This window comes from Pelodiscus sinensis, chromosome 5 (genome assembly GCF_052426305.1).
Source record: "Pelodiscus sinensis isolate ZL-2025 chromosome 5, ASM5242630v1, whole genome shotgun sequence".
Classification (NCBI taxonomy): Eukaryota; Metazoa; Chordata; order Testudines; family Trionychidae; genus Pelodiscus; species Pelodiscus sinensis.
In genome coordinates, this window is record NC_143056.1 from 10,817,975 (window position 1) to 10,845,595 (window position 27,621).

The 27,621-nt window shown below is 42.4% G+C and overlaps 1 protein-coding gene across 1 annotated transcript in view; it reads right to left on the reverse strand.

Moving 5' to 3' along the window:
- Positions 1 to 15,107: 15,107 nt before the first annotated feature.
- Positions 15,108 to 27,621, reverse strand: part of CCDC198 (coiled-coil domain containing 198) — a 45,770-nt gene continuing 33,256 nt past the window's right edge. Inside the window, exon 6 of the mRNA XM_089778309.1 lies at positions 15,108 to 15,246. Coding sequence (XP_089634435.1) covers positions 15,227 to 15,246 — 20 coding nt within the window. The 3' untranslated portion in view covers positions 15,108 to 15,226. The remainder of the gene's footprint in view (positions 15,247 to 27,621) is intronic.

Below are 27,621 nucleotides of genomic sequence, written 5' to 3' on the forward strand. Positions count from 1 at the left end.
TTTCCTTTTAAATGCATGTTTTAATGTCCTAGTTTGAATATTTTTATTGCCAGTAAAAATATACATGAGTGTTTGTGGTTTTAATCTCAGAGGATTAATAGAGAAATACTAAGTGAAAAACTGTCTATACTCTTGACCCCTTCATATAGCTATCTTATTTTTTTATTTCCAAATCTAGTTCAGAAATCATGTTGAATATTATTTGAGCTTTATTTCTATGGGTGGACTAACATGTGGTTGTGTGCACTATGCATCAATTAGTGTAGACGGGAAATCTGTGAGCCTGACTTACCCTGCAAGGTGCCAAAGGTGTCGTCTGAGGTAACAAGTGCAGTTGGCTATTGTTGAAATAAACAAGAGTTCAGGGCCATCAATAGCCTGTTGAAGGGCATTAAGGGCTGGGTTGCTAGAGGTATTTCGATGCCCAAACGTGAAGATAAGCACCTTCTGGTATTTTCCAAAGTGCTAAGGCACCCAACTCCCACTAGGTGCCTTTTCAAAAGTGCCTAACTCCCATTGACCAGTGGAAATTAGGTATTTAAGCACTTTTGAAAATACCACTAAGCACCAAAGGATGTACTGTACATACTTTTATGTGCAGAAAAAAAGGTAACTTGTGGGATTTGGCCTTATGTTTGTATGAGATGTACAACACAACTGAGATTAACTTGTTTATATCTTGAATTACCCATCAGCTGATATCACCTTATCGGCTCCCTTTGCTCTAGACTGTCTTCCGGCTGGATACAACCCTACAGGGTTATCTGGAAGTCAGTCAACAAAACAAAATGGAGCAGGACAAAAGTAGTTTTGAAGAATTGCACACGCAGTATTTTTGTGGTCCTGATCCTGATCATCTTTCTCTAGGAGTATTCTGCTACAAGTAAATACTGTATGTAAATAGGAAACTCTTCTAACACAAGGAACACCAATGTGCACTGAATCTTTCAGCTCTTTTGGTGCATCTATGGTAAAACAGTGTAGCGGGAAGTGGTCTAGAACATTACTACAGCTTCTGTTCCTTAGCTCCCTCTTGAATTCTGGACAAGATGTGGATTTAAATTTTGTTTCCTTGTTTTGTGCTATGTGTAAGCTAAAATAGGTTTGGAGAGATCCAATAGCATTGTATTTTCAGTCTATGATGTTGGGAAATGAATTTTTCAGGCATGTAGCTGAAGATAGCTTTCAGTACTCTGTTAAGCACTTTAATGAATGGAATGCTTTTAAGAAAGATATTGTGTTAACATAACTTACCTAAAACTAACACCAGTAGTCTTAATTGGGAACCTTTTGTTTCCCTAAACGTAATAGTGCTGTAGTAGCTGAGCTATAAATAATGGGGGAAATACCTCCCTGTTTGTTCAAAGGCTTGGGTTAGGAAGTAGAATTTTTTTCTTCCTGTATCCATGCAGATCTCAGTTTCTGAAGGGAATACAAGGAATTATCATATTTGTGGCACAGTTTTCCCCCTCCCCCCCTTGCTTGTGTGGTGTTAATGGGCTCAGTGTATGGGTCTATGACCCTGCTTGGATGGAGCTGTGTTGAGGGCTGGAGAAGGTAGTGGAGTCAGAGAGCGTGGTCTTTGGGATAGTACCATTCCATGCTGTGCAACAATATTTCCATAATGAAATGGGAAAAGAAGAGCAGCAGCCCCCTATGTGCTTTGCTGCATGGATCTGATTTTAAGTTAAAAGTGTGTGTGTGTAATCTTATGATTAGAGGTCTAGATACTGCATGAGGAACTAGCTAATGACAATGTAGCCGTGGAGAGGGAATTTAGAAGAGTTGTGGCTGTTCCTTCAGGATGTCTTCCCCTTCTTTGTAAGGATTGGAGTGAGATGTGGTTCTTCCAAAACCTGAACAGCTGGAAAAGACTGTACCTCTAATTGCAGTAGTATTGTTTTCCCCTGTGGTGGGATTGCAAGAAATTCAGGGATAGTCATGCAAATTCCTTCCTTTTTGGTCCTTCTTATGGCTCTTTCCTCAAGGGAACAACTCCATGTCTAATAGATGTCACAGGTAAGATGCGATGGTTGTACTGTTATTGAACCCTCGTGCAGCCAGTCTAAGCATAACTATTCTATATGCTTATGAATAAATAAGCGGTGTCTGAGGTTTTCCTTAAACTTGTATTAATGAATGCTGATCAGCAATCCATCAAATGTACAAGTAAAAATTGTTCATTTATATCACTGAGTCTCCTGGAATTGTGAAGACGTAACTAATAACAGATTTTACTTCTTTTTCTTTACAGTTCAACTCAACAGAAAACTTTAACAAATTTCTGCTGTTTGACTGTCAGCAGTTTAAGATTTCTCCATCTGCAGTTTTTGCTACAGGTGCCTAAATGTGGTAGATAAGAGCTAAATGCACAATATGCTTAGAAACTTTTAGGCCAGGTCTACACCAAAGAGGAAGGTGGAATCAAGATACACAACTCTAGCTATGTTAATACCTTGTTTTAAATTTCCCCACCATTCCCACAGCAGGAGGCTGATGGGAGCAAATGCTCCATGTGTTTCTCTTACTCCTCAGAGGATCAGAAGTTCCAGCCACCAATAGGGGGTGCCCTCTGAATTTGATGTAGCGGGTCTTTGCTAGGCCAGCTAAATTGAGCTCTGGCAGCATTGATCTTCCCCAGAGTGAATACATGGCTTTAAAAATATGGAGGTTAACGGTACCCTTTACCTAATAAGAAGTGGGAGGTTATATCAGTGGGTGATTTTAGAGCATGGCCTTATCCTAGTGCCCAGAAAACCCTTATCACCACTTGTATGGCTACTCACCTGAGTAAGGGTTAGAAGGAACAGGCCCCTACTTTTCACTTGCTCACATCAGGCAGCTATGTCATCATTGTGCCAAATTACTATGCTAATAATATGACAAGGGGCCGAGAAGTTATATAAGTAGTTGCACCTAAGGGTTGAGTATCTTTAGTAGTTTTAGTGCAGGGAAGGGAATCTTTCCTAGCCCTACTGTATCCAAAGCCTGACTCTTGTAGCCAGCATTCCTAGTGCTTATGAAAAATGAGACATTAAACTTGCTTAGGTAGTCTTTAATACTTTAAAACCATATTAATGGCTTGCCATTACTCTTTAGAGGAGAACTTAGTACTCACTCCAGTCTAATGGGAGTGGCTTCAATGTTTTGTATTCCTGTGGACGTTCTGTGGGGAATGTATGTACACCATCAAACAGATACTACAGAAGTGCATTGCACCCCATTCCTCAGTTGTCTAAGCCTCTATCCCAGTGTTTTTTTTAAACCTTTTAAAGCCAGAGGAACACCAAACAATACTTTTTTAGGAACACCAAGGACTTTTTGTTGGGGGACGGAGGGAAAGAGGTCTGGCAAAAGTTATTGAGCAAAACAGCATCGGGGGGAGAAGTTATGGGGGAGGGGGGAAAGTCGCCTGTCCCTTTAAGGGTGGCCATTTTGAACTCTCTTATGCTCTGTGGCACACTGGTGTTTAAGAAACACTGCTCTATCCTATATGGTTTCTCTGTCAGCCTTCTAGTCTTCCTTACACAGTATCCGCTAGTTATCTAAATGTTATATAATGGCATGGGGGAATAAAACTTGTTACTGCTACCCTATTTCCACCATCCCCACTAACAGGGTTGACACATGTTGCTTAGATGAGCTCCTCCAGTCTCTTGCAGTTGGGGAGAGACTGAATTTTATTAGTTTTTGTCATTTCTATTGCTGTAGTAACCAGAGGCCAAGTGCAAACAAAGACAGCTCTTGCCCCCAAAAATTTGACAAGTAGAGCTGGTTTTTAAAAATTGAAATTTTGATAATGTTTGTCAAATTCAAATTTTGGCTGAGAAAAAGGGTCAAAATATTAGTAAAAATTTGATCTTGGCTGTAGAACTGGTGGTAAAAGTTGGATGCCAAAAAAGGACAACATATTGTGAAATGTTTGGACCCGTTTTTAACAAGTACAATTTTAAATTGTAAACAGGCACTAGGGGTGTAAGCAACTAGTCGACTAATCACTCCCTCCCCTCCCCACCCCACTCCCCCGCTGCTTCTATCAGAGGCAGCAAGGGGGAGCAGGAGCCGGTACTGTGGGAAGTTGACTTAAAAGCTGGTTTCCCCCATCACTGTCTCTGCAGGGGGCAGGGAAGGCAGGAGGTAGCAGGGACCAGGCGCAAGCCAGGAATCAGTTGATTCCTGGCTCGCACCGAGTCTGATGCTGTGCCTTTGCTTTTTAAATGTACTAAAAGCCTGCCAGCTCTTAATACTTTTAAAAAGCAGAAGGAGTGGGGAGGGGACCCGGCGCGAGCCGGGAATCAGCTGTCCTGTTTCACACCGGGTCCACCGCACTGCCCTCCAGCCTTTAAAACCTATTAAGAGCCAGTAGGCTCTTAATACGTTTAAGAGGCTGGTGCGCAGTGCAGGTTACCCCGTGTGAGCCAGGACAGCTGACTCCTGGCTCCCACCAGATTCCCCCTGCTGTGCACCAGCCTTTTAAATTTATTAAGAGCCTGACAGCTCTTTATACATTTTAAAGGCTGGTGTGCAGTGGGGGAGGGGAGTGACCCAGCGGGAGCCAATAATCACCTGTTCCAGCTCATGCACTTCAGCCTTTTAAATGTATTAAGAGCCTGCTAGGGGTGGGAGATAACCCCACTATGGCTCCCCTGCTAATCGACGGAAATTCCATCGATTAGTTGATTAAACTAAATTTAATATCCCTCTGAGGGATAAGATGTAATAGATTGGTACAGAGCATACACAGGAGGCGGCGGTTATAGGAATGCAATATAGTATGTATTGTATAATGCTAAATGTACAACGTGGTATCTTCAAAGTCATTCCTTCCCTTATTCCCCCATTAAGATTGATGAATAAGAGATGAATCGATTTCTTAACTATTATCATTTGGTTGTTCGTCATGGCCACCCTAGTACAAGCGAAGGCTTGAGAAGGAATTTCAAGGAGAACTCGGTAATGGCTTTGCTAAGGTAAGATTATTTTATGCAAAACTACATTGCCAATGTTGCTGAAGGAGGAATGATTTGGGTTACCAATGTTGTATATTAATGTGATGATAAAATGCCTTCATTTTGGAAAACAGACATGCAATCTCATTTCCAATATAACTGCATGGAGGGTTGCCAGATCCGCACACAGATACACATTATATCCATGTGCAAGCAATTTCTTCACACTATTTCTAAGAGGAGGCTAGTCATATGCTCTCTATTGCCAGCTCATGTGCCTCTCCAAGAGGATAAAAACAGAGTAAAGCAGGGCTATTCAACATGCAGCCCGCTGCCCATTTGTGTGTGTCCTGCGGTGCAGTTCAGGTTTATACAGAGCTCAAAACTTGGCCCACAGGTGGGAGCCAAAACAAACAGGAGTCAATGTAATGGTCTTCTGTTGAGATGCGTTTTAATAGTTAAATTCCTGGACTGTTGTTGCTCATTATAAGTGCTGCCATGTGTGGAAATCGGGTAAATATTGCATTTTATTAATATCAGCAGAACTCACTTAAATGGGGCTGTGTGTTGTGTAGTCTTGCCTTAATCTTTGTATTCATGCCCATCAGTATGAAAAGTTATTTGCATATATATTTGCATGTATATGCAACCACACTTAAGTTGCGGCCCTCTGCATGTGCTGTGAGTATCAATGTGGCCCCTGGGGCTTACGAAGTTGAGTAGTCCTTGAGTAAAGGGTCTTTATTGAAAATAGGAATCATGCCCTCAGTGTTCAGAAGACTGAGATTTGATGGGAATAGCCTGTCATTTCAGAATATGGGTACCTACTGCCTTATGCACATTGATCGGAATTATAGGACCTTGATTTGTAAGATCTAATATTTATATTAACTTGTCCTGGGTGATTCACTTGGTAAAGGCCCCATCCCTCAAGCTGCTCCATTTGCCTGCGTGGATCTGCACTGAAATCAGTGGGTCTCTTATACAGACATAGTTCTCCCACCTGCACACAGTAGCTCCCAAGATCAGTGCCTAAAGCTTCCATTTATTATACAGCATTGCAGCAAATGTGGTTTTAAATTAAAACTGTAGTTGCTAACATTTTGTAAATCATAATAAATAGCACGTTTCATGTAGGATGGAATTTGGAGCCTCTGGGCTGGCTGCTAAGTATCATAACCATGTCAGTAATGCCTGGCATAGGTGCAAGTCTCAGTTTTGATTAATACATTATATTTTATAGATAAAAGTAAGACACTTAATTTCTTGGTGGCAAGTGCCCTTGCTTGATAGTTAAATTCACTCTGCAGTCCTGTCTTATTGCTTCAGCTTCAATCAGTGAAACGCTTTGTGATAAATTCAGAATTGGTTCTGAAATCTCTGGTTGGCAGAGTGCGTGTCTTTGCATCTATGATACTGGCTTGCTGGAGCTAGTTTCATTGGGCTAGCATCAACTTGAGACAGTGAGGCAAGCTACAAACAGCAGTCGAAGTTTTGTGCAAGTGTCCACAGCCCTCTTATTTGGTTGTCTGAACCCAGCAGAGGGAAAAGTGCCATGTTATATTAAGTAGTCAGGACAGGGACGTGCTAAAAAGGGAAACTCTTCACCTTGGGCCTTCTGCTTGATTGCCAAACCTTCCATTTTCATTTCAATCTCTGGACCATCATGAAGCAGAAAACAATTGGATGATTTCATACAGAGGACAATAAATGGGGTATGTGTAATGCATTGAATATAAATATCCCTGCATTATATGCCACACTACGACCAAGCTTAAAGCACGCTTTGTATTCTCACTGAAACAAATTTTTCTTAAAATAAGTTGAAATGATCTGATTTTTAATGGAACGTGAAACATCAACATTGGATTGTGATGATCGAATAGGGGAGAGCTTTTTATTTCTTGGTTAAATGCTTCTGTTCTCCATGAAAGTGTCTGCAGATCCCTGCTTTGGGGTATGCAGACAAATGTTTTCCAATATTTGGACAACTAAAGTGCTGGTAATTTTTCAAAGTCAGACATAAAGCTTTAAAAAAGGGGGAACATTTATTTTAAAAAAAAGTGGGGGTTTGATTCAGCAGCAGATTTCTTGGGTTTGAAATCAAAATGCATCTCATAAGGTTCTTATAGCCATTATCTTGTAAAAACTGCACAAAGCTGTCCTCTTCTGTAAGCATAGAATCCAGCTGAATTGCCCTGCAGGATTATAAAACAGCTCTATGCTAGATTTCCACTTCTTTGCCCTTGTGGAAAGCCCTCTGTGATTGTTTTGCAAGAAGTAGCGTTGGTTCTGGAGACCGAACCAACTCAACGTATGGAAAATCCTGAGCCAGTCAATCATGAACTAGAATTTAACCAAATCAGCACAAACTTGATAAGAGCAAATATTTAAACCTTTCACTTTGTGGGGAAGTTGGGAGGTAACTGAGATGCTTCTTCCACAGTGAAGGAGGACTAGGAAGTAGTAAGAAGCACAAAGGCCTCAGTGTAATGAATCCCTAGCTGTTGGTATATCCTTAGGAATCACAAGTTCTGTGGATCAAAACCTTTGCCATTTCTGTGGCGGGTCAAGCACAGTTCTGTGGTTCGCCTGCCGCTATGCAATTTATTCCTATGGAGGGAAGCATCTGACCCTTCAGTTCTTACATGGACACAGTATTACTGAAACCTTGCGTATTTGCATAATTGGAATGTTAATGCCATGGTTAGAATGTCTTTAGGGAGGAGGAATGGGCATTCTGTGAAAAATGACACTGTTTGAGTCACTGATAACTCAGGAGGGAGGGAAAGGGGGGGGGTATGATCTTTAATGAGGAACTAGTTGGTGAGTGCTATAGATCACCCTAAGGATAGGATCTAGTGCTTCATTACACAGTAGTGTGGGAAGAGGGGAAAAGCTGCATGATCATGGCAGACTTCAGTTGGAGTGACGCATGCTGGTGTTCTCATGCTGCTAGTACTAAAACCTCCTTTCAATTTAATAAACATTATAGATGACGATTTCTTAACTCAAAGTGTTATAGCCAGCATGGAGGATTTCTGTATGGAACTTGTCTGAATTGATCACAGAACTAAAAATTAGTGGTAGCTTAGGTACAAGTGCTTATGATTTGATCACATGTATAGTTTATAAGCATAATAAAGTCCAGACCACTAATATATGTAGTTGGTGCTTTATTAGGGCCAATTTCATGAAGCAGACAACAATTATGATCCAAAACAGCTATGAGGAAGATTTTAATCAGAAAAGTGTGAATGATAATTGGGGAATCATGTAAGACCATCTTACTAGATGGCCCAACAGCCTTAATTGCACAGCTGACAAAGAAGGTTGTTCTGGTTTTCAAAAATATACCTGGGTTAGAGTGGAAGGAAAAGACCATTTAAAAATATGGACATTGGAATAAAGGGAAAGTTGGTGATAAAGAATGTAAATCAGAAGTTAGGAAATGTAGAAAATAGATAAAGTATACAGATAACTTCTATATAAATCCATGGTATGCCCAGATCTTGAATACTTGTTGCCCCATCTCAAAAAGATACATTGGAATTGGGAAAGGTACAGAAAAGGGCAACAAAAATTATTAGGGGTATGGAATAGCTTCCATATGAGGAGAAATTAATAAAATGGGGACTTTTCAGCTTGAAAAAGAACTATTAAAGGAGGATATGATAGATCTATAAAATCATGGCCACTGTGGTGAAAGTAAATAAAGTGTTATTTATTACTCAGAAGAACTAGGACTCACCCAGTTAACTTAATAGGTAGCAGGCTTAAAATAAACAAAAGGAAGTATTTACATAACACACAGTTTAATTTGTGGAACTCCTTGACAGAGGATGTTGTGAAAGCCAAAAATATAACAGTTTAAAAAAGAACTAGATAAAATTTCATGGAGACTAGGTCCATCAGTGGCGATTAGTCCGAATGAATAGTCATGGTATCTAGAAGTTGAGAATGGGCAACAAAGGATGGATCACTTGATGATTACCATTTCTATTTATTCCCTTTGGGGCACTTGCCATTGGCCACTGTCACAAGACAAATATTGGGCTAGATGAACCTTTGGTCTGACCTAGTAGAGCTATTCTTATGCTTATCACAGTTTTATAAGCACTTTCATAGGGAATAGATATTTCAGTCGCACCAAGAAAGGAATAATATGATCCAGTGGCTGGAAGTTAGACAAATGTAGATTAAAAATTTACATCTTATTTTCAATACTTTTAAAATCCAGACTGGATGTTTTTCTAAAAGATCTGCTCTAGCAATTGTTTTTCGGAAGGTGTATGGCTGGTGCTATCCAGCAGGCCAGTCTAGATGATCATAATGGCCCCTGCTGGCCTGAGAGACTATAAATGTATTTACAGGATGGCAAATGTAATATGCCTTGAAGGAATCGGTAACTTTATTCCTGCTCTCGTTTTCCCTTTTCCTGTGCTATCTGAACACCCCTGTCTATTCAGAACTGTCAAGAGGGGGAAAATGAAAGGAAAGTTCAGCCAGTGACTAATCCTTTATCCAGGCTTGGGTTTTAACAAGGGTCTTAATGTTCATGATGGAACACAAAGTAAACAAGAAGGGTCGTAGTATTTTTTAATTATTTTATTTTTTATTGATTTTTATTGGGGGTGTTTTTGTATTTTTAATTTGTATTTGTTCTATTTTTTATTTTAATTGATCTTATTATTGCGCAAGCAATAAGATTATTATCTCCACACAGCTCTAAACAGGCCCGAAGGGGCCTGTGCCTTATTTGCTTATATCTTACTTACATAGTGCTATAAATGTGCATGGTGCTTCCCAATACAGATAAAGATGGAATCTGTCTCCCGAGGCGCTTACAGCCTTAATTAGGATGAGAACAAGCAGCAGGAGACAAGAACACAGAGAGCAGGGAAAGTTGAGGGAGAGGTAAAGAGATGTGTGTGCCACTCTCCCAAATGACCACAGCATGTCTTCACGGCTTTCGAAGTTTGGCAACTTGAATTTTTAAATGCATTAGTGCTGGTAGGGCACGGGTGGTCTTGAAGAAGTGGATTTTGAGAAAAGACTTAAAGGAGAAATGGTGTATTGGAGTTTGGGGGGGAGCATGGAAAAAGAAGGCTCAGAGAAGGGATGAAAAGCAGACTACACCTTTCCTGCTAACGTGTCTTTGTGCCTTAGTATCCTTTCAGTGAGAAATGGAATCTCGTTTTGAACTCATAGTTGTATCTGTCCAGCAGGCTGATTTCCCTCTGTGAAGGCTTGTATAGCAGTGAGCCATCCTGACCAATGCCAGTTAAGGCCACTGAGGATAATGTGTGGTAATCAGTGACAGCCAAAACCACCATTCTTAAACCTTAGGCCATGCATCCTTTACCTGATGCTTGCAATTCATTTGGCAGAGCCCAGCAAATCCTATTTTCACAAATAAAGGCTTTTGTGTTTACAGATCAAGCTAAGTCTTAATTTTCAGCCCCATTCCTGTACACTTGCCGTGTATAAGAAAGCTTTTTCCATGCTGTTGCTGATCTTCGACCACTTCATTTTCACCTAACTTTCTGGGGAATTTCAGATAGGTTTCTCACTCTGTGCTGGGACATTTAGTATGCATGCCCGTCGGCAAGAGCCAAGTCAATATAGGCATCTAGCTGCTTTGCCCATAAGTGCCTGTTCTATATGCAAATGCACTAGCATCAATATTGATCCGTCTTCGTTTAGAAGATCATGGGCCTGATCCTGCTTGCTCTGACTGCACAACCTTCACCAAGCTCATATGAAAACATCAAAATTGGGTCCCAGATGAGGATTGGGACCTTATCAGTGAAGTATTTCCCTTAGTGTTCATGCATAAAGCCAGAGCGTTTGGAAAGCCTTGATAACTGGACAACTTTTCTAGACCAGGATCCTCAGCTGGGGTGAACTGACTCCAGTGGAGTTATGCTAGCTTCCACCTGCTGAAGATCTTGCCTCTTGAAATAATCTTCCTCACTCGATCTTTGGCAAGACATTCAGCATGTGGGCTCCAAGTGCAGCGTTCAGCCTCTACATTGCAGCAATATCCCCTTTCAGGCAACCAGACTGAAATTCATTCATAGTTTTGTGTTTCATGCAGAAGAGGCACAATTGAGATTAGCCAGCAGGGTGTATTCAAATTCCATCCCCAAATCGCTCTCAAATCTCCAGTTCTGCAGGTTCTATTGGCTTGCTTTGCAAAGGCCACGAGTATCCACTACTACTATTAAACTCTAAGGCTACGGCTACGTCTATACTGGCGTCTACACACAGCTGTTCTTGCGCAAAAACTTGCTGGGTGTCTACGCTGAACGCGCATTTTTGCACAAGTAAATTTACAGTCTAGTGTCGGAAAACAGGGCTTCTTCTGGAAGAGTTATTCCTCTCCCGACAAGGAATAAGCCCTCTTGCACAAGAGCTCTTGCACAAGAGGGCAGTGTAGACAGGCAACATGAATTTCTTGCACAAGAAACCCGTATGGCTAAAATGGCCAACAGAGCTTTCTTGTGCAAGAGAATGTCCGCAGTGCCATGGATGCTCTTGCGCAAAAGCACATGCCAGTGTAGGCGCGCTCTTGTGGAAGACTTTTTGTGCAAGAACTCTTCTGCAAAACAGTTCTTGAGCAAGAAGCTGCTAGTGTAGATGTAGCCTATGGGAGGTGCTAATGGTCAGCACCTTTAAAAGTTAGTGAATGAGGAGAGGATGGTGGAAAAGAGGAATAATTTGGCCCAACAAAGAGAAGTATTTTAGAGCATAACTAGTAAAGTGAGAAGTTAGTGCTAACTTGCACTCCCCCTCTTTCCTCTTACTATGCCAGTTTCCCAACAAGCCCCCAAATCTTCCATCCTTTCATCGCTCATATAAGCAAACAGAGTTTATATAGGAATAAAAAAATCCCAGTATGTTGTTATAAAAAGGCTGTTCATGAAGGTTTTTCATTAATTGATTCTATAGCCAGAAGAGACCATTGTGATCATTGAATTGGACCGGTACAACGCAGGCCAGAGTAGTTCTCCAAAATAATTACTCTTTGAACCATCTTTTAAAAGAACACCCAATCGTGACTTTAAAATTGCCCATAATAGAGAATCCAGCATAACTCTTGGTAAATTGTTCCAATGGGTAGTTGCTCTCCCTGTTAAAAATTAGCTCTAACTTCCAGCCAATGAATCATCTATCTTTGTTTGTTCGAAGAGCTCGTTATTAAATATTTGGTCCTTGTGTAGGTACTTAGAGATGTGATCAAGTCCACTCTTACCTCTGTGTGAAAGTAGATTGAGCTCGCTGGATGTGATTCATGAAGATACGTAAATGTTTCAGTCCTCTCTTGAGATACCGCTGCAATCCACAAAACTCCCACTCAGCTGCCACCTGAACCTCTCTTGGCACCTACAATTTTGCCCTTGGGCATGTGCATTGCAGCCTCGCTGTATGTATTTGGGTACCTATCTCCTGCCTGAGCAACAGAACAATTCACAATGGGAAAATAGGGGTTGGGGTGCCTATGTTGTCTGATGAGGTAGGTGTGCTCAGAGGTCACCTACCCTAGCACCCTCTTGGGTTGAGTTTGCACACATGTAAAGGAGGAGGATCTCACTTATAACCTGTTGCCCAGTGGTTGGGAGACTCTCTATTCAAGTTGTCCTGAGCGGGGGAAGGGATTTGAAGAGATGTCAATGCTCAGGTAGGGCCCCTAACCACTAGGCTATAGAATATTTGATGTGGGTCTCACTCAGTCTCTGCTAGTGAAATTGACAAAGACCTCCCATAGCCTGGCTGGGTACTTAGGCAGGGACATCTCTACCAATGCTGGTACCCTACGCAGCCCAACACTAGTGCAACCCCACCCCACCTGCGGGGGGGGAGGCGTGGCTGCTCCATGTCAGGGGGCTGTGGGTGCAGAAGCTATAGGGGGGGAAGCGGGTTGCCAACTCGGATGGATTGGATATCGCTTTCTGCAATGGCGTCTCGTCCGGGATTGGCCACCCTGGAGCAGGCAGAGGAGCACTAGGCGGCCACACCTCTAGTCAGAGAGAAGCAGAATTTTGAAGAGGAAACTGCTGCTTCTCGCCAGCCACTGGCTGCGCTGCCAACCTCAGCTGAGTCCTCTGACCTGTGCTTGTGCTGCTTGTAGCCACCTGGTGAGCGGGGACTGAGTGCAACAGGCAGGGGGCCCAGCCCCTGCAGTGTGGAAGGCGGCTGTCCTTAGCATGGTGTCTCAAATTTAGTGGTGCCCTACATAGCTGCAAATGCCTAAGAACATCTCTGCCAAGGCCAGTGGCCCCTCTTCTCTCTCTCGTTCTGGCTGTTCGCAGACCTAGGTGGCCACGTTTGTTGTCTTCCAGTCGTTCGTGGATCTCCAGAAGAGAGAGGTGCCTTCCTGCAGCCTGGACTTCAAGGCCAAACTCTGAGGCCATGCCTCCACTTGCCATGCCAGATATCAATCTTGTGGTGTTCAGTCGACAGGACGTGGTGGATCAATGCTGCAGTGATTGGTCTACCAGCCATTGATTTATCACGTCTGTTTTGATGCAATAAATCCATCTCTGAGCACGCTGCCTTCGACGCTGGTACTGCACAAAGACGAGAAGAGTAGCCAGCATCGATGGGAGAGCAGCCCCTGCCAACCTTACTGCGCACAGATGACACAGTGAGTATGTTGACGTCGCTATGCTATATGCATACCTAAAGTAGATTATTGGTGCCAGGAAGTGTAGACGAGGCCTTAGTGGATTGCAGGAGTGATCCTGTGACTTTTCAAGGTACCTAAAAGTTAGGTGTGTCAAAACTCAGCTTTGCAACACCTATGTCCCTTTGTGAATCACATCCCTTGAATCTCTTACTATAAGACATGTTTTCCAAAGTTTAAATCACTCTATTTGTAGTGGAGGTATAAGCATATTATAAATGGGTAAATGTAATTTCATTGTTTTGGGTTAAGATAGCTGCAAATATAAAATGAGTAGCAAACTACATCTTATGAAAAAATTCACAAATTCATATCCTGACTGTGCTTCTGAAGATTGAGGAAAATTATCTGCGTGGATGAGCAGTGGCAAAATCAAAGATGCAGGATGTTAACTAATTCAAATGCACTGTCTCAAAGAATTAGTCACCTAAAAAAATACTGATCATATAGCTAAATATTTTCTTAGTGAATAGTAATGGAAATAATCGCACCGACTAAATTCTTGTAGTTAAATATAAATACATTACTTACGAAGGAAACCTTAAATTCTTCTTTGATATGGGTGTTTCACATCCAGTGTTGGTAAGTTCCTGCACCATTGATTGGAGGAATTTCAGAAGCAGTACCTATTTGGGTGTATGGGCTACCTGTCCTGTTGAGAAGCCATGCTGATGTTGGATGTTGCAGGGGCTGAATAACCTTCAGTTATGTGCCCTACTTTTTCCATGGGAAAGCCCAGTGGTTTCATTTGAATATTAATCTATTCTTTTTAAAATGTCTTCCCTTTTTGTGGGTGAATGGGTGTACAGATGTGGACATATATATACAGGAAAGAATTGGCTGAGTGAATTGTGAAAAGTGCACTAAATTCACTTGTAAAATATGTACGATGCCACTTTTTCATTAAAGTATCTGAGCTCTTAAAACCAGTGGCCTACATTTCCAAAAGCAACTACAGGTTGAACGTCTCTAATCCAGCACTCTTGGGATCTGACCAGTTCTGAACAAGAGTATTTTCCAGACGAGGGGAGGTCAATATTGTCTAGCAGCATTACCAACACTTCTATTGCTTACTTGGGCTCTTAGAAGACATTTAGGGGTAAATGAGAGCTAAATAACAGCACAGAACACTGAGAACCAGGACTGGTGGCTATGAACAAACTTTATGGGACCGCGGGAAACTTGTCCACTTTTCATGGGTGTGGCCATCAGGCTAACTAAAATCACTCCAGATGACAGATGTTTCCAGACCAGCGAATTCTGGATTAGAGAGGTTCAACCTGTAGAGACATTTTGGAGCCCAACCTGTAACACCTCAAAGGGTCCTGATTTTCAGATCATTTCTGAAAATCAGAAGTCTTTCAAGTGTCTTAAGTTGGGCTCCCTAAGAAGGAGGCGCTGTAATTCATTAATCCACTATGAAAATCGAAACCAAACTGAACATAGATTCAGTGCATGTGAAGACACTTTGGGTATCAAGAAGACCACAGCTACTGTGCTGGTAAAATCCACATGGTACTTATCACTGCAATATAAAATGCAATAAAAAGCAGGTGACTTTGTAAGTGAAGGTACCGCCAGGCAAATGTCAATTACAAGGATGACAACCTGTGGAAGAGAAGTTAAAAGTGAATGCTCAAGGTCACCCTTTCAAAACATTTATACACAATAAGCTATCATTGCTGTGTTGGTCATCCAAAGCATTTAGCCTGAGATCTCTATCAGAAGAGAAAAGGACGGGTTTCTAGCTGAAGGGCTCTAATTGTCTTAGTAATGTATTTGCTTCAGCAGGTGTTGGGTTACTGATGTTCCTTTCAGGGTAAAGACATAGAGAAGCCTGGTATTTATTTATTTATTCATTCATAGAAACAAAATCTTTCCTTTCTGTAAATCAGCACTCTGGGGTGTTCTCTGCTTCATCAAAGAAGTGAGATGGCTTTTTTTTTCAACATTTTTTTTAAATAAAGCATAAAATGTTGTCTCCATGGGTCTTAGATCTTCAAAATGTATTAAATGGGAGATTAAGCACAGAAGGAGTCCAGCATTCAAATCTGATTTTGTTAGTCCATGAATCATCACTGAATCATGTTACTTACCAGCATCTGTGAAGGCCATTAGGAAACAGAGAGCAAAGAGCACAGACCCAATCATAGCAACAGTGCTAAGGGATTGTATATGCTCATTGGAGCCGATAGCACGGGAATTCTAGTTCTGATAGCATACATCATTAAACTTGTAACTAAGACAATAACACGATTCAGTTTTTATAATAGAAGAATCTGTGTAAGTTTAATGATATCTGCTATTGAAAGGGAATTAACTTCATGAAAAATTTTGTCCTAAAAGTATTTCAATATTTTTTCTGTAGTAGTAACGTTATAAATAGGTAACTTTGTTACCACTTAACATTTTGTAAATCCAATCAATTTCTTAAAGCTTTATATGAGAGGGTCTATGATTCAACATGTCTGGTCTCAAAATATCTCTAAAGCCCAACTGTCACATTCATTCCAAACAGAGGGACCAGCTTTCTAATGTCCTCAAATGTGCTCAACTCCTGAGCTGCCCAAGATCCTGCCTCTACTCCACCTGTTTCTTCAAACTCCCATTGCTGCCTCTTCCCACCCTTTTCTGCTCCCCTCCCCCAAGTGTATTCCACCTTCACTCTGTCCTCTCCCCTCAGTGCCTGTGGCACACAGCTGGTGGGTGGTGCCTCTGGCTGGCAAGAGGCACTGGAGAGGAGCTAATTGGTGGGGCCACCAGTGGCTGCTGAGCACCCACTATTTTTTTTTCCTGTGGGTGCTCCTGCCCTGGAGCACTAACGGAGCCAATATCTATGATTTCAAAGCTCAGTGACTTAATGTATAAAGCCAAGTTACAATGGTTGTGTGACACACTGTACTTGCCTCCCACGTCCTTTGCAAAACCCAAGTTCTAAAAGCAAGGACGTGAATCGTTAGTGTTAACACTTCTCCCACAGTAACCATCAACACGTTTTCATTCAACATAAATAAAGGCCCCTTTCACCACACTGCAATAACCTTTACTCTGACCCAAAATACAGACTGTCATCTTACTTGGGCTTTTGTATCAAAGGGTGTTTTATTTGGTTGGGTTTGGAATTTGACTTGTTTTGTTTTATTATTATTTTCTGTACGCCAATGAAGATAGCTTTTAAAATACGCACGGGGCAAAGAAAGGTCCCCCGTTTATCATGTTAAAGAAAGGAGTGGGGCTGGTCAAGCTAACAGTGTCTGGAAATCAATATCCATTTTGTCCTAGTAACTTGAGATTGTTGTGAAAAGAGAAGGTGCGGAGTTTACATATACCGCATATAGGCCTAAGCCTGCAAGCATTCAGGTAAGTCAGTAGGACTATTCACAACGGGGTTGCAGCCTGTTTCTAAGGGCTGTGCAAAGCACTCCTTCTCCAGACTGTACCTTGTAGGAGCCCCTATGTCTCTGCATTGGTCACTGGATTCCTGGGTGCCAGGCACCTTCAGGGTGTGTCTACACAGCAAAATTATTTTGGAATAATGGCCGTAACTCCGAAATAATTATGTGAGCGTCTACATAGCAATTCCGTTATTTTGAAATAATTTCAAAATAACGGGTGGCTTATTCCGACTTCTGTAAACCTCATTCTATGAAGAATAACACCCATTCTGAAACAGCTATTTCAAAATAAGGCGTGTGTAGACACTCCACTGTTGCTATTTTGAAAAAGCTCCTCTCTTTTCTAAGTTATTCCTCCTGGGACTCTAAATCGAGAATGCATGTCTAAATTAGGGAAGCCTGCCTCAGACTAATTTTGAGGCTTCCCTGCAGTGTAGATGTGCTATTCCAAAATAGCTTATTTCGAAATAACTCTGCAGTGTAGACATAACTTCAGAGAGCATCTTTTGCAGAAGTTTTTGCTTGTCTCTGCCAGCTTCACGTAAGGGGGGGGGGGAGTCATGTCTAATTCACTCTTGGAAGGGGGGGAGAAAAAGACATGAAGGGGGCAGAAAGAGCTATTAAGAACAGTTGCAGAATCTCTTTTAAAAGGTACCATTTTAAGTTTCAAACTCAACATTTAGATTCATTCAGCACATCTAGCACACATCCAAATTATCAATGAGACTGACCAGAAAAGAAAGTATCTTTTCTAGGGGGAGGTAATTAAAAGGTGACTCAAAATCAGCCTCCCTTACAGAGATACAGGTTGGTGGACCTCCCTGGTTCAGCACCCTCAGGACCTGGCTGGTCCTGGATGAGGGGTTTTTCCAACCAGGGGAGGTCATTTCAGGCCCCCACTGTGTGTCCCCCCCCACTGCCACCCCCACTGGGCTTCCTGACTCCCCCAAGCCCAGCTGAGCCACGTGATGGCTCTTGCAGCCCAGCTGAGCAGCGCCCTGGTTCCCTGCCCCCACCCCTCTACACCACCCCAGGACTTTCTGATCCTGGACTATCTGTGGTCATGTTGGACCACGAATGTTGCCAGACCAGTGAATCCCAGATTTTAGAGGTGCCACCTGTTCCAACTTTCCTTAATAAACCAAGCACCTCCAGAGGCAGGATTAAATACCTGATCCTAGAGCTGCAAAACCAGAGGCTCTTCCACTTCAACTAAAGCAAGGGCTCCCATGGCCTTCACCCGTAGAAGTGGCCACTTGTCCTTTCTGAGCCGTTGTCAGACGGTAGCGAGTGACATGCTCTCACAAATGTATGGAGCTCATTACTGCTCCCACCAAAGTGCAGGGCAAAAGCCTCCCCTCAACATTAAAAAACCAGCACATGCGTTTTCAAGGTGATTTTGCTTTTTGGAAAGTTGGAAGAGTTTTGCGTGCGTGTGACAGGTGTGACAAACCACGGTGAGCTGGAGCAAGATGAAGAAACATTAACTAAAAGTCAGGATTTCAAAATCAGGTTTGAACAACATGTAACTGAAAAAGCAATTTTCTTTATACATGACAAACTTTCTCTTGACTTCAGACTAACCATTATCGTTTTTTGGCCAAACCGATATTGCCAGACACGGTTAATTAGCGTTTTGTAATGGAAGCTGGTTCCTCATCTAAGGAAAGCTGCGTTGTTCAGTATTTATAGTCCAGAAGCACCTAGAGCCCTCAACTCAAGAGACTGATTCAGCTAGATATGTGGTAAGATACAGTTTCTGCCCTGAGGAGTTTACAGTATAAGCGGAAGGCCAGATGGAACAAGCAGGTGTAAGAAACGGCAGGGAAGGGAGGAACCTGTCAGTAACAATGAGGAATTACACAAAGCTTTCTTCCTTCAAGTCACTTCTTAAACATGAGCTGAGCTGCCCAGCGTTCTGTGGGGACAACAACTTATCTCCAGGTCAAAGATGAAAAACAAGCAGATTAAATATAATTTGCTCGAAATGACAGTGTCAGTATTGGGACCATAAATCAGCAATTCTTCCCTCCTCATCCTGTTTTCAGACGACTGGCTTTCAAAAATAAAAATAATCCCTCTGAATACAAAGTTTGGATCTGAAAAAGAGCTTTAAACTTTAGTCATCCTGCCAAGTACCAAAGTTGCTTTAATATTCAATGTTTGAAAAGGAGCCTTTTGTCTTTGGGTACGTCTACACTGCACGGCTCTCTCTAAATAAGCTACATCGGAATAGTTATTCTGAAATAGTTTATTTCAAAATAGCATGGCTACACTGTGGGAAGTCTCAAAATTAGTCCAAGGCAGGCTTCCCTAATGTAGATGCACTATCTCAGTTTAGAACCCCAGGAGGCACTGGAGAGGAGGAATAACTTAGAATGGCCCTGGTGAGGGACTATTTTGAAATAGCAGCAGTGGAGCGTCTACACATGCCTTGTTTTGGAACAGCTATTTCAGAATAGGCATTATTCCTCATGGAATGAGGTTTACAGAAGTCGGAATAAGCCATCCATAATTTTGAATTTATTTCAAAATAACGGAATTGCTGTGTAGCTGCTCACATTGTTATCTCGAAATAACAGTGAAGTGTAGACACACCATTTCTTCATTAGATTTTTCATAATGATTTTTTTAATCAAAAATCTTACGAGGTTTTTTTTCTGGCAGTTGGTTTGTGACTTATCTAAATCATTAGTGATTTAGATAATCACGCAGATTTTTTTTATCTGAACATTTTCAGGAAAAATGTAAAATTTAGATTTCAGTTTTTTGTAAAAAAAATTAAATTTCATTTTTTATGGAAAATACGTTCAGCAATTTTTTACCTCCTAAATTACTAAGGTATCAGGTTTGCAAATACACATAGAAAGACTGGAAGGGACCTGGAGAGGTCATCTAGTTCAGTACCCTGCCCTCATAGCAGGTCTAAGTAATTCTAGACCATCCCTGACCAGTGTTTATCTCACTTGGGCTATGTCTGGACTGCAAGCTTCTTTCAGAAGAAGCTTTTCTGAAAGAAATCTTCTAGAAAAGCTTACTTTGAAAGAGAATGTCCATGCAGCAAAAGCACAATGAAAAAGTGATGTGCTTTTTCAAAAGATAGCATTCACCTTGACTAGACACTATCTCGCACTTAAGTTGTGATTACTGTGGACTGAGTGGCCACCAGGGCACCTGTGCTTTTTCCTGGAGGCCGCCTCTTTCGAAAGTACTCCCTTTTCTGCATCCACACATGACTTCTTCCGAAAAAGCTTTTTCAGAAAAAGGCTTCTTCCTCGTAGAATAAGGTTAACCGTCAGAAAAAACCCTTCGTTCTTTCAACTTTGTCGAAATAACTCAATGGCTGTGTGGGAGCAAGTATTATTTTTCTGGAAAAACGCTGCAATCTAGATGCACCCTTGCTCTTAAACATCAAATGGTGGAGATAACACAGCCTCCCTAGCCAATTTATTCTAGTGTTTAACCAACCCTAACTGGAAGTTTTTTCCTAATGTCCAACCTAAATCTCCCTTGATGCAATTTAAGCCCATTGCTTCTTGTCCTATCAGAGGCCAAGGAGAACAATTTTTCTCCCTCCTCCTTGTAACACCTATTTAGATACTTGAAAGCTGTTAAGTCTCATTTCAGTCTTCTAATTTGCAGACTAAGCAAACCCAATTCTTTCAAACTTCCCTCACAGGTCATGTTTTCTAGACCTTTAATTATTTTTGTTGCTCTTCTCTGTACTTTTTCTAATTTATCCACATCTTTCCTGAAATGTGGTGCCCAGAACTGGACACAATGCTGGAGTTGAGGCCTAATTAGCGCAGAGTAGAGAGGAAGAATTACTACTTGTGTCTTGCTTACAACACTCCTGTTAATACATCCCAGAATTATGTTAGCTTGCTGCGTGTGTTTTTTTTTTTTTTTTTTTTTTTTTTTTGCAACAGTGTCACACTGACTCATAGTTAGCTTGTGGACTACTACAATCCCTAGATCCCTTTCTGCAGTATACTTTCCTAGGAAGTCCTTTTCCATTTTGTATGTGTGCAGCTGATTATTCCTTTAAAAGTGGAGCACTTTGCATGTGTCCTCCTTGAATTTCACCCTATTTACCTCAGACCAATTCTCCAGTTTGTCCAGAACATTTTGAATTTTCATCCTATCCTGTTACGTGTTACAACTTGTCAGCACAGCATACTGATTCCACTTGTATAAAAGCTTTTGAAGTTGGAAGCCATGCAGCGTAGGTACGCTTGCTCTGGCAGGGTGAGGTGCTATTATTTCAGCTTGTCTTGTGCAATATAACTAAAGCTATAGCAAGATATTGTCTAAGTTACAAACTCCAGCTGGCTGACATGAAAACTATGACCGACATTTACTTCTCTCATAATGTGTATTCAAAATGTAGCAGGTAAAATGGTTTCTTCAGCAAGTATCTCTCTTAAGGTTCTGATGGAATCCTCATTTGGCCTTGGTATAACATAAGGGTCCCCACCATGGTGCCCGCGGGTGCCATGGCGCCCGCCAAGGCATTTCTGTGCACCTGCCTAGTGACCAGGGCCGGCCCAAGACATTCTTGCACCCCGGGCCCTTGGCACCCGTCAAAAGGTTGGGGACCACTGGTCTAACAGGACACAGATTCCATTGCACCAATGTGTAAAATGCACTACCACTCCAGGCTGTTCTTTAGGCACAGCTTGTGACTGCCTCAGGGTAGCGTAGGGTAGGTCTACACTACAGCAGTAAGTACACCTAAAGCATGCAACTTCATCTATGTGAATAACTTAGCTGGAGTCAATGTACCTTAGGTTGAGTTCCTGCAGTGTCTACACTGCCTGTGGTCAACAGGAGACACTCTCCCATTGACTTAGCTTACGCTTCCTGTTAGGGGTGGAGTACAAGGGTCAACTAGCAAGGGATCTGTGCTCGATTAGGCTGGCCTTCATTAGACCTGCTACACTGATCACCAGTGCATCAATCTCCATCCTTTGATCCCATAGCTGTATAGATGTAGCCCAGGTGTGAAAAGCAAATATTTAGCACATGTTTTTATAGACAGAAGCAGTTAACATAGATTGATTTTCTATTAGTAACCAAAAAAAGGATGAGTTTGAAATAGTCATAAACCTGCATCTCAATAGAGTATAAAATGTTAGTATCTTAAAGTCAGTTTGGCAGCTAAGAAGTCATATTGCGTATATAACCCAGTTTCACTAAATAGGTATTTAAAACCTGTCTGGGCTACCAGCTAAATATCACACTGTTATTATGCACTGTGGCAAAAAGGGACTTCCAATGAATATAGAAATTCAGACATGGACAATCAGGCTTTCTGTGCATCTAGATTCTTGTACTTGATCTAACATCAGCTATCTCAATGCCAGGAAACCACTCAGCTCCTACAAGCATGATGTATAATACATAGGTAAAGGTATGCCCTCACAACAAACTGAAAAGGAGAGATTCTATGCAATAGTTACTGCATCTATATATTTAATCATGGCACACACTTCCTATTAAGGATGCTTATGGTACTAGAACATATCCTATAGACTTGTGACTATATTAATAATAGCCATTAAGTGGCCAGGGATGAGTTTGCTTATTGAAAGCAGTAAGAGCTTAATTCAACTGAGCTTAACTGAAACTGCATGAGCAGTTTAAAGAATCCCGTTTTTTTTTTTTTTCAACTACCCCCCTTTCAAAGTTACTGGCAGGATATTGGACCACACTTTTACTGGCTGACTTATTTGGGATGAAATTCACCTCTCTGCAGAGTTACTACAAGGGCTATTTATTCACTACTCAGTCTCTTAACACAGAGTTTAAGTGGAAGTTAATTAGTGCATGGCGCCTTGTGCAGACCCTATGTGAAGGGCATACCTTTAGATAACCAATGGCGATCACCTGAAAGCTACCTGGCCTTTGTGAGAGGCATTGTTCAGTTCCCTTGAATTTCACCGGAGGACTAGTCATTTTCCAAACTTTGTTTTTATGCAGTGTGGTGGTTTTTTTTTTTAAAAAAAATCAAGAACTTAAGTTCGAATAAAGTTTGTTCCCTAGAGCTGGTTGGAAATTGGCCCAGTCTTTATGCTGTTGAGACAGCCATCTTGTGACATAGCTGCTATAAGTTAGATCTGCAATAGTTTTGCAACAAAAACTAGACTTACAAAAGGAAGCCCCATATAAAACCACAACCCCCAGGGGCTTCAGGCCTCCAGAGAACTGATTCTACAATCGGTTCACAGAAGGTTTGGGGGCAAAGGAGCCACCAGAAGGCTGTGCAAAGCAAATGAAAAAAAAAAAGGATCTTCCTTGTTGCAAAATAAAATGGCTACACACACGTTTGTGCTGTTAAAATTTCCAAGCCGGCTGGCACTGGAGCTGGACCTGAGCTAATAAAATTCAGATCTTGACTGGGATTTTGAAGAGGCTCAAAATGCAGGAGGAAGATGGGTGCTTTGGCCTGTCAGACAGCTAAGGGCCTGCTGCAAAATTCTGATCCACAGTTCAGTTGTAAACTGCTGAAACCTGCAGCATTCTGGGTGGGGAGCATAGCTGTGCATTCCTCGCTGTAGCCCCGCTTTCAGTAAACACACGGAGATCCTACACTAAGCAAGCTGAAAATGGCATCTGAAAGGTGAAGCAAGAGGCAGCGGCTAGCTTTGCTAAAAGGAAAATGAGAACCATGGAGGAGGGGGCGGGGAGAGAGGAGAATGTTCTAGATGGGACACAGGCAAATGAGAAGAAACGGGGAAAGCGCCGGAGAAGCCAGGGTCCTCTTCCTTTTTGCCTACCAGCTCATGCTCAATAGACTTGCCTTTCAAAATGCCGTCCTATGAGCGGACTTATGCTTCTGGCCTTGTAGAGTTATGAAAAGCTCCTGTGGATGCCTTGTCCTGCCAGCTTTTACCCGCCCTCTTGCTTCCCGTCTCACAACCCAATGGCTGCTCCCCCATTACTGGGACAAGACAGCAGAAGGCAGCTGGAGTAGCCGCTTCCACATCCCAGTCTTTGTGCCCTGTTGCCTCAGGGTGAACCATTCAGCAGAACTATGTTGCAGAGGGCCGTGGCACCACACGCCGGTGCAATAGTACGCAGCTCTTTTGTGAAAGGCTCCTGGCAATGATTAGGCCAAGGAGACTCTTCAGATGGAACTAGGGGAAAGAAGAGGTTGGAGGGCAAGAAGAGAAAGAAACACAAAAAAATAAGGGATAGTGAGGGAAAACGCAGAACAAATTTGGCCACGATACTGACAAAATGAATAAGAGGGAGGTTGGGGGAGGGGTAACAGATGGCTGAGGGGCTTGGTCATGTGAACTAATGGGGAAGAAAGAGACAGAAATGTCCCTTATCCTTATTACATTTATTTTCTGCTACCTTTGCTCTGCCTCTCAAACTGCCTCGTTAGCAGCAGCCTGGGGAGAAGCGCTGGGCAGGTTGCCTGAGCATTGATATCCATTGTCCTTTATGAGGAAGGTTAGAGTGACACTGCTTTTCCACATTAGGCCTGGCTTTCCGAGTGAAACCTACCCACATTGTTATGGTGTAGTCTGTGTTTTCAAATGGAATTTGCTGTTTCTCCCCCTCATGCCTGCCCTGCCCTGCCTCCCCCGTCCCCATCAACCCTGTGCCTCCATCCTTGCTTGTCTCTCTCACCCACAGAAGTTGGGTCCAGAGAGGACATTCTCTCATCCAATTTGTCAGAACAACACAAGCAGGTCAGTGGGCCAGATGCTAACGATTTCTTGGGGAAGGTAGGGATGTGACATCAATGCTTTCCTTAGGATTTATGGGGCCTTATGCAGTACTATTAAACTCGTGCCTCTATGGACTTTAGTTTAAATTTTGTTTTAAAAATATTTCATTACTGTGTTGCTCAGTGTTAAACTAAAGTTCTGTCGACTAACACAGTAAATTCAGAAACAGTGCCCCAAACTGATAGGTAAATCAGCGTACGTGCTCCTGGCGAGGGTATGCACTGCCAACACAAAGTGCAGTGTTTACATGTGAAATGATTTAAGTACTGCAGTGGCTGTATGTTGATGTAACATAGGTTGACTTAATTGTCTAGTGTAGACTTATTCTCTGAGGAAGCCAAGAGATTCTCTGTGTTACAAGCAGAAGTGTTTCCAACTCTGGAGCTGCTGCTTTTCCTCAGAACTATGCACTGAAGGTGAAATGAAAAGACTATGTTCCCTGTAGACTATTTCCCAGAAGCATTGGCAAGCTGCCATGCAGTGGTTATAGAGCCTGGTGATTATAGATAGAATGTCCACCTTGTATCTGTGTCTGTGGATATGGATGTGGGTATCTGCAGCTCGTTTTTTTGGCTATGGATGCAGATACAAATTTTGTATCCATGCATGGCTCTAATTATAGGGCCAGATTCTCTGTTGGTGTAAAAAAATCACCAGTTTACATCAACTGAGTTTCTGTCTGGCTCTGTACACTTAGGCCTTGTCTATACTCACCTGGAAGGTCAAATTAAGATATGCAGCTCCAGCTATGTTAACTGCATAGCTGGACTCGACGTACCTTAATTTGACCTTCGTCACCATCTTCACAGCTGTAAGTCACCAGGAGTGAATGCTCCCATCTACTTCCCTTACTGTTCAGGAATCGAGGAGTACCAGCACTGACAGGGGTGCCCTCAGCATTCAATTTAGCAGGTCTTTACTAGACCTGCTAAATCAAACTCCGGAAGATCAATCATCAGAGCATCTACCTTCCCAGGAGTGAAGATGTGGCCTTACGCACCTAGCTTCCTGCTGTATAATCCGCAGCATTCTAGAAGTGTGGAGAATTCACTGTGTTCAGGACAATTTGTTCATTTCTGTGTGTGCGGTGGAGCGAGGGTGGGAGTGTTTGAAAGGGCTACTGACCAGGCACAGTTTGTGCTGTCAAAATAAACCTGGCAAATAACTGCAGCCTTTCTGCAGGAACTTGCATACGGTGCCATTTCAACATCAAGTCAGTAGGTGGCAAAATCCTACAACTATTGTGCTAAACAATTAGCCAATATTTTCAGCTCTGGAAAGGAGATGTGGCAGGCAGCCCCCAAATGTCCTTTGGGCTAAAACACAGGGCTCTCTTTCTGCACACCCTTGACTACAATGTTCCCAAACAAGAAGGAATGCTCCTCTTTTGGATAATTGGATTCTCTACAGCAGGGCTTTGGATGTGTAGAGGAGGAGCCCCTTTAACTCCACTCTGATAGGTGTTGGGAGATATGCCCCCCCTCAGTGGACAGCTGAAATTTTGTTTGAGATGCTACTAGTGAGAACTGGTCCCTTTCCCTACCTCCCTCTTATAGCACTTTGCATCTGCAAATCTCAAAGGCTACATCTACACTGGCCACCTATTACAAAATAGGCATGCTAATGTAGCACTTGGGAAAAGGCAAATGCGCGGGGGATTTAAATATCCCCCGCGGCATTTGCATTTTCATGGCCGCCGCTTTTTTCCGGCTTGGAGATAAGCCGGAGAAAAGCGTCCAGACTGGCGCGATCCTCCGGAATAAAGCCCTGTTCCGGAGGATCTCTTACTTGAAAGTAGGAATAAGAGATCCTCCGGAATAGGGCTTTATTCCGGAGGATCGCGCCAGTCTGGACGCTTTTCTCCGGCTTATCTCCAAGCCGGAAAAAAGCGGCGGCCATGAAAATGCAAATGCCGCGCGGGATATTTAAATCCCCCGCGTATTTGCCTTTTCCCAAGTGCTACATTAGCATGCCTATTTCATAATAGGCGGCCAGTGTAGACGTAGCCAAAGTGTTTAAGAAGGTTACAACAGTGGTGGATATAGTAACTCCAGGTCGCAGTATGACTCTGGTAGAGGGCGAGAGAGGCATCCTAAACGGGGAGTGTTGGGTTTTCATGAGCACCCTGCTGCCCCAAATAGCTCTGCTACTCCTGCCTATCCCTGGTCTTCTCTGTTAGGTGTCTGTAGTGCTAGTACACGGACCTGATCTTCCTTGGGATAGCTCAGCTAGCTGAAATAGATTTGGGGGATGGCATGCTAGTACACAGACTGGAGCATCGAGTCCAGACCCCTGCATCACAAGCAATCCTGCTTCATTTCTCTTTTGGCCTGGCAGGATCATAAGTAGCTAATACAAGGGGTTTGGCAGGTATTTTTAACCAGCTAACAACGTGTTTTGGAGATTAGATGCAGAAAAACATCAGGGCTACGTCTAGACTGCATCTCTCTGTCGACAGAGGGATGCAAATCAAGCATATCGAAATTGCTAATGAAGCAGGGATTTAAATATCCCGCACTTCATTAGAATAAACATGGCCATCCCTTTTTTTGAAATGGAGCTTTTGGTCAAAAAAGGGTTTATTTTTGACAGATCCGCGTCTAGACTGCTGGAGATTTTTTGGAAAAAAAACCCATTTCAGAAAAAAGTGGCCATGTTTATGCTAATGAAGTGTGGGATATTTAAATCCCTGCTTCATTAACAACTTCGATGTGCCTAATCTACATCTCTCTGTCAACAGAGAGGTGTAGTCTAGACACACCCCAGGAGTCTGAGATACTCATCCAAACGTTTTTGGTCTGGAAAACTGCCTGGATGGAAATACCCAAGGTAGACTCCCAACTTTC